Source organism: Oncorhynchus clarkii, chromosome 10, assembly GCF_045791955.1.
Source record: "Oncorhynchus clarkii lewisi isolate Uvic-CL-2024 chromosome 10, UVic_Ocla_1.0, whole genome shotgun sequence".
NCBI lineage: Eukaryota > Metazoa > Chordata > Actinopteri > Salmoniformes > Salmonidae > Oncorhynchus > Oncorhynchus clarkii.
Window position 1 is genome coordinate 45220726 of NC_092156.1, and position 14872 is coordinate 45235597.

Genomic DNA, 14872 nt, shown 5'->3' on the forward strand with positions numbered 1-14872 from the left:
TTTCGCACCAAAGTACGTTCATCTCTAGGAGACAGAACACATCTCCTCCCTGAGCGGTATGACGGCTGCATGGTCCCATGTTGTTTATACTTGCGTACTATTGTTTGTACAGATGAACACGGTACCTTCAGGCGTTTGGAAATTGCTCCCAAGGATGAACCAGACTTGTGGAGGTCTACAATATTTTTTCTGAGGTCTTGGCTGATTCCTTTTGATTTTCTCATAATGTCAAGCAAAGAGGCACGGAGTTTGACAGTAGGCCTTGAAATACATCCACAGGTATACCTCCAATTGACTCAAATTATGTCAATTAGCCTGTCAGAAGCTTCAAAAGCAATGACATAATTTTCTGGAATTTTCCAAGCTGTTTAAAGGATGTCAACTTAGTGTATGTAAACTTCTGACCCACTGGAATTGTGATACAGTGAATTATAAGAAAAATTACTACTTTGTGTCATGCACAAAGTAGATGTCCTAACCGACTTGCCAAAACTATAGTTTGTTAACAAGAAATTTGTGGAGTGTTTGAAAAACAATTTTTTTAATGACTCCAACCTAAGTGTATGTAAACTTCCAACTTCAACTGTATATGAACTATAAAGATATTGTAGCCATGCCAGTCTTTTTAGATGATACTATGGATGATGCTACGTTTTTAGCACTTGCAGGTGGATTGAATTTAGCAAATCAACCAGTTATTTTAAGTTCTTCCATGTGTTGTCTTCCAGCAAGCTAACAGAACAAGCAGCCCTGTGCTTTGAAATGGCAGAAGTTTCACAATGCTGCTCACTTCCTGGACTTAGTGTCATACATTTTTAGTGCAAGAGAGGAACTAGACAGAAATTCAAAGGAACTGGAGAAAAATATCCGTGGCTGAGGATGACTAGTAAAACAAACTGCACAATGAATGTGTGAACAGTAGGGTCTAACAGGAAAGATTGTGTCCAGAGTTTTTATTTTAGTCTGAAACGTTTTAACTAACTGGATCTGAATATAGTAAGACTAGAGAAGGAGCTGTAACTACGTGTGGGCGAGTTTGTTGTTGCTGTTAGGATGTGTCTGCTCTTTCATTTGTTGTGGTGTTCTCTGGCAAGGTTGGGATTGGAAAGTGCGTCTACTGGTCTAGTGAGTGACAGCATCAGTCTTGGAGAATTTGAATTGAAGCTAGGCAGTAGTTTTCTGACTCCTAACATTTCTTATGCTTAATGCAATATGCTGTGTGCACGTGTTTATGAATAACTTAAGACCACTTCTCAATATTGTGATTTTTCTACACTAATGAAATGGCCCTTTTGCTTGGAAAGGGAATTGGGTCAATTGACAAAAATTTCTTCAGTAATGTTGTAAGAAGACTGTCACATTTGCAAAAAAATGTGCTTAGGAACGGATTTTAACAAATTTAAAGTTTATAGAGCGTGGGGAAGAAAGTTGAGACAACTTGACAATTTTCATTGAGATTTCCCTTTTATAGTTCATGACTTTCCAAATATCACAGTTTACACAGGGCCACCTGTTTCCAGAGCTTGTTTGTTATATTAACGTGTGTGTGTGTATTTGGGTCCCAGGGACAGGTAGTAATGTGGTGATGTGCTGTAGTTCATTCATTCCTTGAGTTGAGACTGCCTCTAGGGAGCACTGAGAGTATGCGAGGCACCGTACCAGTGAGACAGTGACTCAGTCTAGGCTGAGCTCTTGTGGTGCTTCTCCGTGGTCTGACCTCGGTTCCGCAGCGTGCGCCAGTCACAGAGGAGCTCAACTTGAGATCCTGAAGAGCCTCCTGTGTTTCAGTGAGTATTGTGACAGCAGCAGGAGTAGTGCATTGAAATCAGCTCCCGCAACGGGACTCGGCGAGCTCAAACAGGACGGTAAATCCACATAATTTTCATCTCTGAAAGCCTGCTGTCTTTAGACGTCGTTCCTCTTTTGAAGTGGGCCATGAGGGCAGAATGTTTGACGCTGGTTGTCTTATTGGCGCTGGAATATGTGTGTCGGAGTGAAGCCATGTCCACCTGTAAGTCACTGGACTTGGAGCTGGTGAAGAGGAAACGTATTGAGGCCATCCGTGGACAGATACTGAGCAAGCTGCGGCTGCCCAAGGAGCCAGAGATTGACCAGGAGGGAGACTCTGAGGAGGTCCCAACCTCCCTGATGTCCATCTACAACAGCACAGTGGAGCTGAGTGAGGAGCAGGGGCAGACGTACATACTGCCCACTCGGGATGCAGAAGAGGAGGCATACTTTGCAAAGGAGGTCCACAAGTTCAACATGAAACAAAGTGAGTACACTCAGTGCACTAGCTTTGCAAGGATAACGACGCCAAGCCTTTTTCTAAAATGTTTTATGAGATTAGTGGACACAATGGAAGGGATCTTGGGATCTCAACCAAGGGGTTGCAAGATCGAATCCTCGAGCTGACAAGGTAAAAATCTGTCGATCTGCCCCTGAACAAGGCAGTTAACCCACTGTTCCTAGGCCGTCATTGAAAATAAGAATTTGTTCTTTATCTGATTTGCCTAGTGAAATAAAGGTGAAATAAAAAATGCCTCCATACAGAATCTTTCCAGATCCTTGATACCCTCGTCTGAACTTATGGACTGCCCTCTTCGTATCAAACCACAGGTTTTCAATGTGGTTCAAGTCTGGAGACTGAGATGGCCATTGCAAAAATGTTTGTTTTGTGGTATATTAACCATTTATTTGTGGATTTTTTTTATGTGTGCTTAGGTTATTGTCTTGCTGGAAGATCCAATTGTGGCCAAGTGTCATCATCTTGGCAGAGGCAACCAGGTTTTGGCTAAAATGTACTGGTACTGTAAAGTTCCTGATGCTGTTGACCTTAACAAAGGCCCCAGGACTAGTGGAAGCAAAATGGCCCCATAACACCCCATAACACTTGTAACAAAATATATTTTGGTACTTGTAACAAAATATATTTCTCTGTGCAATTGTATTAGTATAATATCATTTCTAAATGTTTTGAGCATGCTATGTAGCTCGGTATTTGTGTGACTTGTAGTATTTTTTTTGCTAATCTTTATCAAGGGGGCCAATAATTCTGAACCTACCTGTATATCCATGCATGCTGCTGCTTACACAGATAATAAGGCCTGGGTAATTCCAGTCCTCGGGGGGCCTCATTAGTGTTACACTTCTTCTCCATCCATAGCAAACACACCTGATTTTAAACTAATTGCATTCTAAACTGAGGATCATGATTAGTTGATTATCGGAGTCAGGTGTGTTAGCTGGGACTGGGGCAAAAACTGTGACACCAATCAGGCCCCCGGGGACTGGCGTTGCCCCGGCCTGCGAGTAGCTTGTCAAGTTAAAGTGGATGTTTCCCTAGCCTTACTTTAGTCAGGTATAGGCGTGTTAAATGCTTGATGTGTGTAAGGGGCTCTTCAAAGCTTGATTTTTAAGGTATATATATCTTTCATCAAGGCTGGCCGTTGTGTACAGTTCTTTTAAAGGTTTCGTCTTAGGGCATACCATTGGAGAGGCGTGCAAAATATTTGCAGACCTATGCCTATTTGGCAACCCTTTTCCCACGTCGGAGAGTATATCCTTGGACGGCTCTGATAAGGAAATTGTCGTTTGCATCGCTGTGCAGTGCCCAGGAATGAATTAAGTCCAATTGTCAGATGCTACCTACCACCCCCCTCGAAATGAAAACCAAACATGCTCAGTTCTACTTCCCGTCTGCGGCAGCAAGTTACCCAATTGCGGGTCTGATTATCTATTCTAGACAACATGTGAAACACCAGTGTGTTTGCTAAGCTAGACACAACATGGATTCCATGTTTGGTTTTGATTTAGAGGGGGTGGGGACATTTTAACAATTGGATGTCATTTTTTCCTGGGCAAAGCTTAGGAACGATTTCCTTATCAGAACCGTCAACCGACCACTGATGTACTCGCCGATGTGGGAAAAGTGTGGCCAAACAGAGTCAGCAATCTCGGCAAGGTGGCTCAATGTTATACAGCTAGACCAGAGTAATGTTAGACCATATTGTCACTTAGAATGTGGAGGGTGAGACCGATGGATGGGGCAAAGGGAGGTTTCCTCGGACTGATTCCTGTGTGCTTATCTGAACAGCTGGCAGGAAGGAACACTTCAGGATACATTCTGTTAAATGACTCAAGTCGTGCCCTCGCAAATAAAATGGCTTCTATCCCTGTAAACCATGAAGCATCTGTCAACCTTTTCACCACAATGGATTGTGCGACGTAGGATGATGCAGAGAGGGTTAGCAGACATGCAAATGATTAAGCTAATCAAGGCTATTTCAACCATGTCATATGTTGTGAATATGATGCATTTGAAATAGTGCTGTAGTTTCTGACTGAGCAAATTTAGAAACTGCAGTTGGTGGAACTTTTTTAGGATGTAAATGTGTATAATTATGTCCTTTAGATAAGGTTGTTGACTGGAAATGGGTGTTTCTTCCATTGGTTTACTGAACTGACTGCAATGGCCCTGTCTGCTGTGTTTAAAACCACGGCCTGCCTCAACCTTTTACCTCTCCCTACCAGATGTTTCCTTCCCTTTGCTGGATCCTTCCCCTTTTCTGTCTTAAAGACAGTATAAATCTCTGCAGTGTAAACTTGTTGTCCAGGCAGTCACTGAGCCGGTTAGGTTTGCCCTAGAAGCTCTCAGGATCGTGACCTCTGATTAGCTCTCTTTTTCGTTTAGTGTAATGCTATGTGGTGATGCATCATGGTTTGCTCTCGAGAACCCAAGGTGGCATTCTGCTCAGAGTTCTCAGGCCTAAGTATCGCCCAGAGGCTGGGACCATGTGAACTACAATTTCCGCACTCTGCTTTAATGTTTATAAACGTTAATAATCCTCACTTGCAATAAGGTTTTGGAAGCATAAAGCCCTCTCTTTTCACATCACATAAAAAATAACTTCACAAATGCAAATTATACACTTACAATTATACACTGTTTTAACAGTTGCAGCCAACAATATTTTTCAATTGAGAACTTGTTCTCTAACTAGCCTACCTGGTTAAATAAAGGTGAAATAAAATGAAAACACTTTTTTGGCTTCCTTATTCCGTTACACGCAGGTGTTCGGAGCACTCTAGATAGCTAATTAGCACAGGTGGTCGCCTCTGTCTTCTGTCGGTCTTCTGTAAGCAACCGCTGTAACATGGAAATATGGCTGGGGTTCCCCCTCCCCCACCCCGGCAGAAGATACCTTTGTGAATAGATGCTAGAGTTAGCTAGAGGCTACAGCGTGGTGTGATCTGGCCCCCAGAGCAGGCTCACTTCCTCAGCGGCCTTTCCAATGTGTAATTATTGTTACAGACTCACAGGGGTAATTTTGGCTCCAGCGGAGAGTATTTGAGGCAAAGCCAAACCTGAAACTGCTTTCGCCTCTCCCTGAGAGTGTCTTTTTATATAACAGAATCTATCCACAATAGTTTTATTACCGGTACAATGCTTTCTCTATGGCCTCCTCTCTTACACCGACTGGTCCTGTAGTAGAAATAATTAACAATCACTGATGGACTCTCTTTCTTCCGCAGGTGAGAACACCAGTAAGTACCAAATGCTCTTCAACATGTCTGAGATGCGGTCTGTATTGGGGACAGATCGACTGCTCTCTCAAGCTGAGCTCCGTCTCCTCATCAAAAATCGTGGCATGCACGACAGCAGTGAGCAGAGGCTGGAACTCTACAGAGGCACTGGAGATAAGGCACGTTACATGCAGTCCCATTTTGTCTCAAAGGAATGGGCCAATCGCTGGGTTTCCTTTGATGTTACACAGACTCTGAGGGAGTGGCTGAAAGGGGCTGGTAAGTTACAATTTCCTTTAGGGTTGTAGTCATAATTGCATAACACAAACAGTCTGTTGAATCACTGACAATCATATTCTGTTACAAATCTGTGTTTGATTTAAGTGGCACTACAAAGAAGGCCTATGGCAAAGCATGTGTAAGAACTTTCCAATAGACTTTTACACCTAAAACAGCAGACCTATTCCTTCAGGTTTAAAAAAAAAAAAAAAGTTGATACACAATTTATATTTGGATTTTTACAAAATTTTCCAGGAGAGGAGCAAGGATTCCAATTTAAGTTGCCTTGTGAATGTGGGAAAGCAATGGAAGAATTCCTCTTTGAAATATCAGGTATTTGCAGTCTACTAGCTATATTCACTATACTGAAATCAACTCAAGCCACACTTTTTCTGACAAAGCTCCACTGTAAATCTCTTTACTGACAAATGTGTCAATGTTTTAGGGATGAACAAGCCAAGGGGAGATAAAGAAACTCTCTTCATGAACATGCCAAAGCCTCACATTTTACTGATGTCACTTCCTGTGGAACGCCACAGCCAGCTTAGCTCTCGGAAGAAACGACAAAGCACTACTGAAGAGATCTGCTTAGAGTGAGACTATTCTTTATTCCACCTGCCCAAGAAAACATTTTATAACTATAAATTGATGTCTCTTAAATGTGTGTTAATTAAGCAATAAGGCACAAGGGGGTGTAGTATATGGCCTTTATACCACGGCTAAGGGTTGTTCTTATGCACGACGCAACGCGGAGTGCCTGGATACAGGCCTTAGTCGTGGTATATTGGCTATGCACCACAAACCCCCGTGGTGCCTTATTGCTATTATAAACTGGTTACCAACGTAATTAGAGCAGTAAAAATAAATGTATTGTCATACCCATGGTATATGGTCTGGCATACCACGGCTGTCAGCCAATCAGCATTCAGGGCTCGAACCACCCAGTTTATAATCTCTTTTAGCTGATGGATATACTGTAGGCCTACATAGACGCCTTGTTAATGCCCTGTTTTTAAGAGATGAGGTGTATAACTACCAGGTGTGTGTGTACGTACCCCCAGCAAATCGGAGAGTTGCTGTGTGCGAAAGCTTTACATTGACTTCCGTAAGGACCTGGGCTGGAAATGGATCCATGAACCCACTGGCTACTTTGCTAACTACTGCATGGGCCCATGCACCTATATATGGAACACAGAGAACAAGTACTCCCAGGTAATGCTACCAATCATGTACCTGTAAGCCTCCCTATTGTTTACTGTCTCTAAAGGATCTGTACAGTAATGCCACTATATAGCCACGGGGTGAGATTGAGACTATATTCAGAACAAGATGGTCTGTAACTGTTCCATGAGATATCTAGTAACTTTTTGTTTACTTAACCACAGGTACTGGCTCTGTATAAGCACCACAATCCTGGAGCCTCTGCCCAACCTTGCTGTGTTCCACAGGTCTTGGAGCCCCTACCCATTCTCTACTATGTGGGTAGACAACACAAGGTCTGTGAATACTGTATTGTTAACTCATAACATCCTCACTGAATTGAAATGATAGTCAACGAAGCTGCTGGGTTAAAATGTTTCTGAACAATGTCTATCCACTGAAGGTACTCTTCCTTTTTTTTCTTCTTTTCTTGCACAGGTGGAGCAGTTGTCCAATATGATTGTTAAGTCCTGCAAGTGTAGCTAGAATTACATATATATCAATTTTCTTATTAATCGTATTTCCTTGTACTCATGGAGGGAGTCCTAGCGAAAATCTGGATGTAGTCCAGACATCATTTCCGAATGTTAATAATATTATTTGACATATTTCCCAGCCGAGGATTTCCCTATTCACTGATTAGTGGATGTTTTTTAATTTACATGTTTTATTTACATAGTGGTTTATGGAGTTTTTTAATAGTTATTTAGATTTGCCAACGTCCTGGGTGTGTCAATAGACTTGTCTTATTGTCATTGTGTTTCAGTATTTACAGTGTATTCACAAAGTATTCAGACCCCTTCTCTTTTTCCACATGTTGTTACGTTACAGCCTTATTCTGAAATGGATTAAATAAAATAAAAATCCTCATCAATCTACACATGTAAAAAAGGTTGTCCCCCTCCTCTCCTCTCTACCTAACTTCCCCTTCACAGTCCCTTCAGTTTCCCTTAAGTCCCGTTAGTTTGGCTGCTCAGCCTACCTAAGTTATCCCTCCACCCATCATAGCCCTGCCATTCCCAAACAAACAGAGTGCTTGGAAAGGGGCATCTGGACACTGCACCCACCCGCTCAGGTCAGAGCATTATTGCTGTCTGAATGGAGAAGACTCATGTGTCTGAGGACTTTTTATTGTCGACAGTAACATGAAAGTCTGACTGTTGTGTGTGCGCGTCAAAAATAACCACAACAATAAGAATCCAAATAATTTGGATGACCAAAATGTATGTGTGTGTGTGTGTGTGTGTGTGTGTGTGTGTGTGTGTTTTGACTATCAAGAGTACAGTGATGGGCCTCAACATCATGTTCTAACCGGACAGCACTATAGTGGGCAGAACCAAACCAATCAGTTCTAAGTATATAGCGGTTGAGGGCCCGCTTAGACAGGTGGGGGCATTCACAGCCGACCGCTTAGACGGGTGAGGGCATACCAGCCAACCGTTTTTATGTGGTCCTTCTATCCGGATTTAGTGACCAACTGTATTTTTACATGGTCCGTCATTTGTCCAGATTAGTTTTTACAATACCACAATGACAAAGCGAAAACCTGTGATAGTGTCGAGGCACAGATCTGGGGAAGGGTACCAAAACATTTCTGCAGCATTGAAGATCCCCAAGAACACAGTGGCCTACATCATTCTTAAGTGGAAGAAGTTTGGAACCGCCAAGACTCTTCCTAGAGCTGGCCGCCTGGACAAACTGTGTAATTGGGGGAGAAGGGCCTTGGTCAGGGAGGTGACCAATAACCTGATGGTGACTCTGACAGAGCTCCAGTTTCTCTATGGAGATGGGAGAACCTTGCAGAATGTTTGTCAGCGGCAGGGAGTGGGAGACTAGTCAGTATCGAGGGAAAGAAGAACAGAGCAAAGTACAGCGAGATCCTTGACGAAAACCTGCTGCAGAGCATTCAGGAACTCAGACTAGGGTGAAGTTCCACCTTCCAACAGGACAACGACCCAAAGCACACAGCCAAGACAATGCAGGAGTGACTTCGGGACAAGTCTCTGAATGTCCTCGAGTTGCACAGCCAGAGCCCGGACATGAACCAGATCGGACATCTCTTGAGACCTGAAAATAGCTGTGCAGCGACGCTCCCCATCCAACCTAACAGAGCTTGAGAGGATCTGCAGAGAATGGGAGAAACTCCCCAAATACAGGTGTGCCAGGCTTGTAGCGTCATACCCAAGAAGAATCAAGGCTGTAAAAAAAAATCTAAATGTATTTTTGCTTTGTCATTATGGGGTATTGTGTGTAGATTGATGAGGAAAAATGTATTTAATCCATTTTAGAATAAGGTTGTAACGTAACCAAATGTGGAAAAAGTCTAGCGGTCTGATTACTTTCCAAATGCACTGTATGCTCCCTGGGGCACTTCCTCAGGAAGTATAGAGGAAGGAGACGGGATTAGTTTGGGTCTGTTACTCAAAATACTGAATGTACAATAGCATGAACTCCCTCTTATTAGTTGCCGTTCATCTTTTAAAGGAATGCATCTTCATCACACCCCTTCATCAAGTCTCAAGAAGGTAATGGAATATAAAATACAAAATAAACAAATTATGATTAAGCGTACTTGACCAACAGTTGACATAATTTGTAGATACTGTGTGCCTTTAACTATAAATAAGTTAACAGGCTGCTTGACTGACACTCTCTGATGGTATGTCAGGTCGACGTGATAGTGCTGGTTGGCTCTCACTCAAGGTTAAGTGCATGTGAGAGTCTTTGTGCTTGCAGACACCTGCAGCCCACTTTTCACGTTTCCCTCTCCGCAGTGCATTCCATCTGGTGGAAATACAGTACCACTCCCTCAGTGGGAGGCAGTCTGTAGGTGATTAACACAATACAAGTGAATAAGGGGGAGGAAGATCAAGTAGCTTGAATGAAAGGGTTCTCATCTTCAGGGGTGAACACATGGCTAATAACGAGACACCCAGGTGTCCACGACATGTTAAATTCATCTGAAGTTAATCTACAAGTAAACTGTATTTTGAAGCATGGCTGTACAAAATAAAGGCTGCCTTTTGAGACAATATTATTTCAGGCTTTCTCGGCCCGTGTCTGGTCTTTAGTGCCCTCTAGGGGCTTGACTCAATAAACAAAGTTACAGTGTTGAACAAGGTTTCCCAGTAAATCACTCTCAGACATTTTACATATAAATATATATATATATATATTTATAAATATTTTTAATAATTTAGGCAGGGGAGTCCCATTGAGATTGATATCTTTTTTTCAAGGAAGCCCTGCATGACATGACCAAGCAATTACACAATAAAAGTTACAGTCAAGGCAGGAGCATATGAAACACACAACAAAAAAAAAAACTAAAAACACAATCATAAAAAAAACCATCTACATTCCTCAGCGAAGACGTTCTCTACCAACTCTCTGAACTGCCCGAAAGGCATCAAAGCATCCAACTGCAGGGTATTCTGTAGATTGTTACATAAGTGAGATGCGAAGAAACTAAAAGCTATTTTACTTAAATCTGTAGTGACAGAAGCAATTTCAAAGTTCGCCAGCCCTGTGACCTGGTATGTTATCTCGTACATCTAAAGGTTAGTAATGGCAATAGGTAATGCGGGAGTTTTTGCAAAACAGAATGCTTTTTTATTTATTTTTTATTTTTTTATATTTTTTTTACCTATGCGACGTCAAAGAGGGCCAGCCTACTTTCTGATAGAGAGTGCAAAAACTGTCACCTGTGGGGGAAAAATGCAGTGTGCTGTGGTAAATGGCATCTAATAGCTTTAATGAAGTGGCAGCTGCCTTCATGGAGATCAGGGGTTCCCAGCATTGGGGAACAACACAGAGTTACACATAAACAAACGTACAGTCAATAACACAATAAAAAAATCTATGTACAGTGTGTGCAAATGTAGAAGAGTAGGGAGGTAAGGCAATAAATAGGCCATGGAGGTGAAATAATTACAATTTAGCATTAACACTGGAGTGATAGATGTGCAGATGATGATGTGCAAGTAGAGTTACTGTGGTGCAAAAGAGCAAGAGGATAAATAACAATATGGGGATGAGGTAGTTGGGTGTGCTATTTACAGATTGGCTGTGTACAGGCACAGTGATCAGGAAATCTGCATTGACAGCTGATGCTTAAAGGTCGAGTGGGACATATAAGACTCCAGCTTCAGTGATTTTTGCAATCCGTTCCAGTCATTGGCAGCAGAGAACTGGAAGGAAAGGCGGCCAAAGGAAGTGTTGGCTTTGGGGATGACCAGTGAAATATACCTGCTGGAGCGTGTGCTACGGGTGGGTGTTGCTATGGTGACCAGTGAGCTGAGATAAGGCAGGGATTTACCTAGCAAAGACTTAGATGACCTGGAGCCAGTGGGTTTGGCGACAAATATGTAGTGAGGGCCAGCCAACGAGAGCGTGCAGGTCGCAGTGGTGGGTAGTATATTGGGCTTTGGTGACAAAACGGATGGCACTGTGATGGACTACATCCAGTTTGCTGAGTAGAGTGTTGGAGGCTATTTTGTAAATGACATTGTCTAAGTCAAAGATTGGTAGGATAGTCAGTTTTACGAGGGTATATTTGGCAGCATGAGTAAAGGATGCTTTGTTGCAAAATAGGAAGCCGATTCTAAATTTAATTTTGGATCGGAGATGCTTAATGTGAGTCTGGAAGGAGAGTTTACAGTCTAGCCAGACACCTAGGTATTTGTAGTTGTCAATATATTCTAAGTCAGAACCGTCCAGAATAGTGATGATAGTCGGGCAGGCGGGTGCAGGCAATAATCGGTTGAAGAGCATGGATTTAGTTTTACTAGCATTTAAAAGCAGTTGTAGGCCACGGAAGGAGTGTTGTATGGCATTGAAGCTCGTTTGGAGGTTTGTTAACACAGTGTCCAAAGAAGGGCCAGATGTATACAGAATGGTGTCGTCTGCGTAGAGATGGATCAGATAATCACCAGCAGCATGTATACATATTGATATATACAGATAAAAGAGTTGGCCAAAGAATTGAACCCTGTGGCCCTCCGATTTGACACACTGAACTCGATCTAAAGAGTAGTTGGTGAACCAGGCGAGGCAGTCATTTGAGAAGCCAAGGCTATTGAGTCTGCCGATAAGAATGCGGTGATTGACAGAGTCGAAAGCCTTGGTCAGGTCGTTGAAGACGGCTGCACAGTACTGTCTTTTATCAATGGTGGTTATGATATCATTTAGGACCTTGAGCATGGCTGAGGTGCACCCATGACCAGCTCGGAAACCAGATTGCATAGTAGAGAAGGTACAGTGGGTTTCGAAATGGTCGGTGATCTGTTTGTTAACTTGGCTTTCAAAGATTTTAGAAAGGCAGGGCAGGATGGATATACAGTGGGGCAAAAAAGTATTTAGTCAGCCACCAATTGTGCAAGTTCTCCCACTTAAAAAAGATGAGAGAGGCCTGTAATTTTCATCATAGGTACACTTCAACTATGACAGATAAAATGAGGGGGAAAAATCCAGAAAATCACATTGTAGGATTTTTAATGAATTTGCAAATTATGGTGGAAAATAAGTATTTGATTTCTGGCTCTCACAGACCTGTAACTTCTTTAAGAGGGTCCTCTGTCCTCCACTCGTTACCTGTATTAATGGCACCTGTTTGAACTTGTTATCAGTATAAAAGACACCTGTCCACAACCTCAAACAGTCACACTCTAAACTCCACTATGGCCAAGACCAAAGAGCTGTCAAAGGACACCAGAAACAAAATTGTAGACCTGCACCAGGCTGGGAAGACTGAATCTGCAATAGGTAAGCAGCTTAGTTTGAAGAAATCAACTGTGGGAGCAATTATTAGGAAATGGAAGACATACAAGACCACTGATAATCTCCCTCGATCTGGGGCTCCAAGCAAGATCTCACCCCGTGGGGTCAAAATGATCACAAGAACGGTGAGCAAAAATCCCAGAACCACACGGGGGGACCTAGTGAATGACCTGCAGAGAGCTGGGACCAAAGTAACAAAGCCTACCATCAGCAAGGGCATTGAAGATGAAACGTGGCTGGGTCTTTCAGCATGACAATGATCCCAAACACACCGCCCGGGCAACGAAGGAGTGGCTTCGTAAGAAGCATTTCAAGGTCCTGGAGTGGCCTAGCCAGTTTCCAAATCTCAACCCCATAGAAAGTGTTTGGAGGGAGTTGAAAGTCTGTTGCCCAGCAACAGCCCCAAAACATCACTGCTCTAGAGGAGATCTGCATGGAGGAATGGGCCAAAATACCAGCAACAGTGTGTGGAAACCTTGTGAAGACTTACAGAAAACGTTTGACCTCTGTCATTGCCAACAAAGGGTATATAACAAAGTATTGAGATACACGTTTGTTATTGACCAAATACTTATTTTCCACCATCATTTGCAAATAAATAAATTAATAATCCTACAATGTGATTTTCTGGATTTTGTTTTCTCATTTTGTCTGTCATAGTTGAAGTGTACCTATGATAAATTACAGGCCTCTCTCATCTTTTTTAAGTGGGAGAACTTGCACAATTGGTGGCTGACTAAATACCTTTTTGCCCCACTGTAGGTTCATAACAGTTTGGGTCTAGAGTGTCTCCCCCTTTGAAGAGGGGGATGACCACGGCAGCTTTCCAATTTTTGAAGATCTCAGAGAATACGAAAGAGAGGTTGAACAGGCTAGTAATAGGGGTTTCAACAATTTCGGCTGATAATTTTCGAAAGAGAGGGTCCAGATTGTCTAGCCCAGCTGATTTGTAGGGTTCAGATTTTGCTTATTGAAATGATCGATTATCGTAGATTTATCGGTGGTGATAGTGCTTCCGAGCCTCAGTGCAGTGGGCAGCTGGGAGGATGTTCTCTTATTCTCCATGGACTTTACAGTGTCCCAAAACCTTTTGGAATTAGTGCTACAGGATGCAAATTTCTGTTTGAAATAGCTCGCCTTAGCTTTACTAACTGCCTGAGTATATTGGTCCCTGACTTCCCTGAAAAGTTGCATATCGTGGGGGCTATTCGATGCTAATGCAGAATGCTACAGGATGTTTTTGTGCTGGTCAAGGGCAGTCAAGTCTGGGATGAACCAAGGGCTATATCTCTTTTTAGCTCTACATTTTTTGAATGGGGCAAGCTTATTTATGATGGTGAGGAAAAGCACTTTTAAAGAGCAACCAGGCATCCTCTACTGACGGGAGGAGGTCAATAGGATACCCGGGCCAGGTCGATTAGAAAGGCTTCCTCGCTGAAGTGTTTTAGGGAGCGTTTGACAATGATGAGGGGTGGTCGTTTGACTGCGGATCCATTACGCACGCAGGCAATGAGGCAGTGATCGCTGAGATCCTGGTTGAAGACAGCAGAGGTTTATTTAGAGGGCAAGTTGGTTAGGATGATATCTAAGAGGGTACCCATCGTTATGGATTTAGGGTTGTACCTGGTAGGTTCCTTGATAATTTGTGTGAGATTGAGAGCATCTAGCTTAGATTGTAGGATGGCCGGGGTGTTAAGCATGTCCCAGTTTAGGTCACCTAACAGTACGAATTCTGAAGAAAGATGGGCGGCAATCAATTCACATATGGAGTCCAGGGCACAGCTGGCGGCTGAAGGGGGTGGATTTTTAAAAGTAGAAGCTTGAATTGTTTGGGCACAGACCTGGATAGTATGACAGAACTCTACAGGCTATATCTGCAGTAGATTGCAACTCCGCCCCCTTTGGCAGTTCTATCTTGTTGGAAAATGTTATAGTTAGGGATGGAAATGTCAGGAATTTTGGTGGCCTTCTTTTTTTGTAACAGTATTTTTATTGGAATTTCACAATTTTCACCCATATTAAGACATACAACAACAGAGACAAAGCACACAGAAAAAAAACAAGAAAAACAGCACCCACTTACACATAT

The 14872-nt window shown here is 42.7% G+C and overlaps 1 protein-coding gene across 1 annotated transcript; it reads left to right on the top strand.

The window, feature by feature from the left end:
* Positions 1 to 788: 788 nt before the first annotated feature.
* LOC139418584 (transforming growth factor beta-1 proprotein-like) lies at positions 789 to 10037 on the top strand. The gene is made up of 7 exons (XM_071168165.1): positions 789 to 2275; positions 5536 to 5805; positions 6061 to 6138; positions 6251 to 6398; positions 6867 to 7017; positions 7191 to 7301; positions 7444 to 10037. Exons 1-7 carry the CDS (start codon positions 1936 to 1938, stop codon positions 7489 to 7491), a joined length of 1146 nt encoding a protein of 381 aa, XP_071024266.1. The 5' UTR covers positions 789 to 1935; the 3' UTR covers positions 7492 to 10037.
* Positions 10038 to 14872: the final 4835 nt, after the last annotated feature.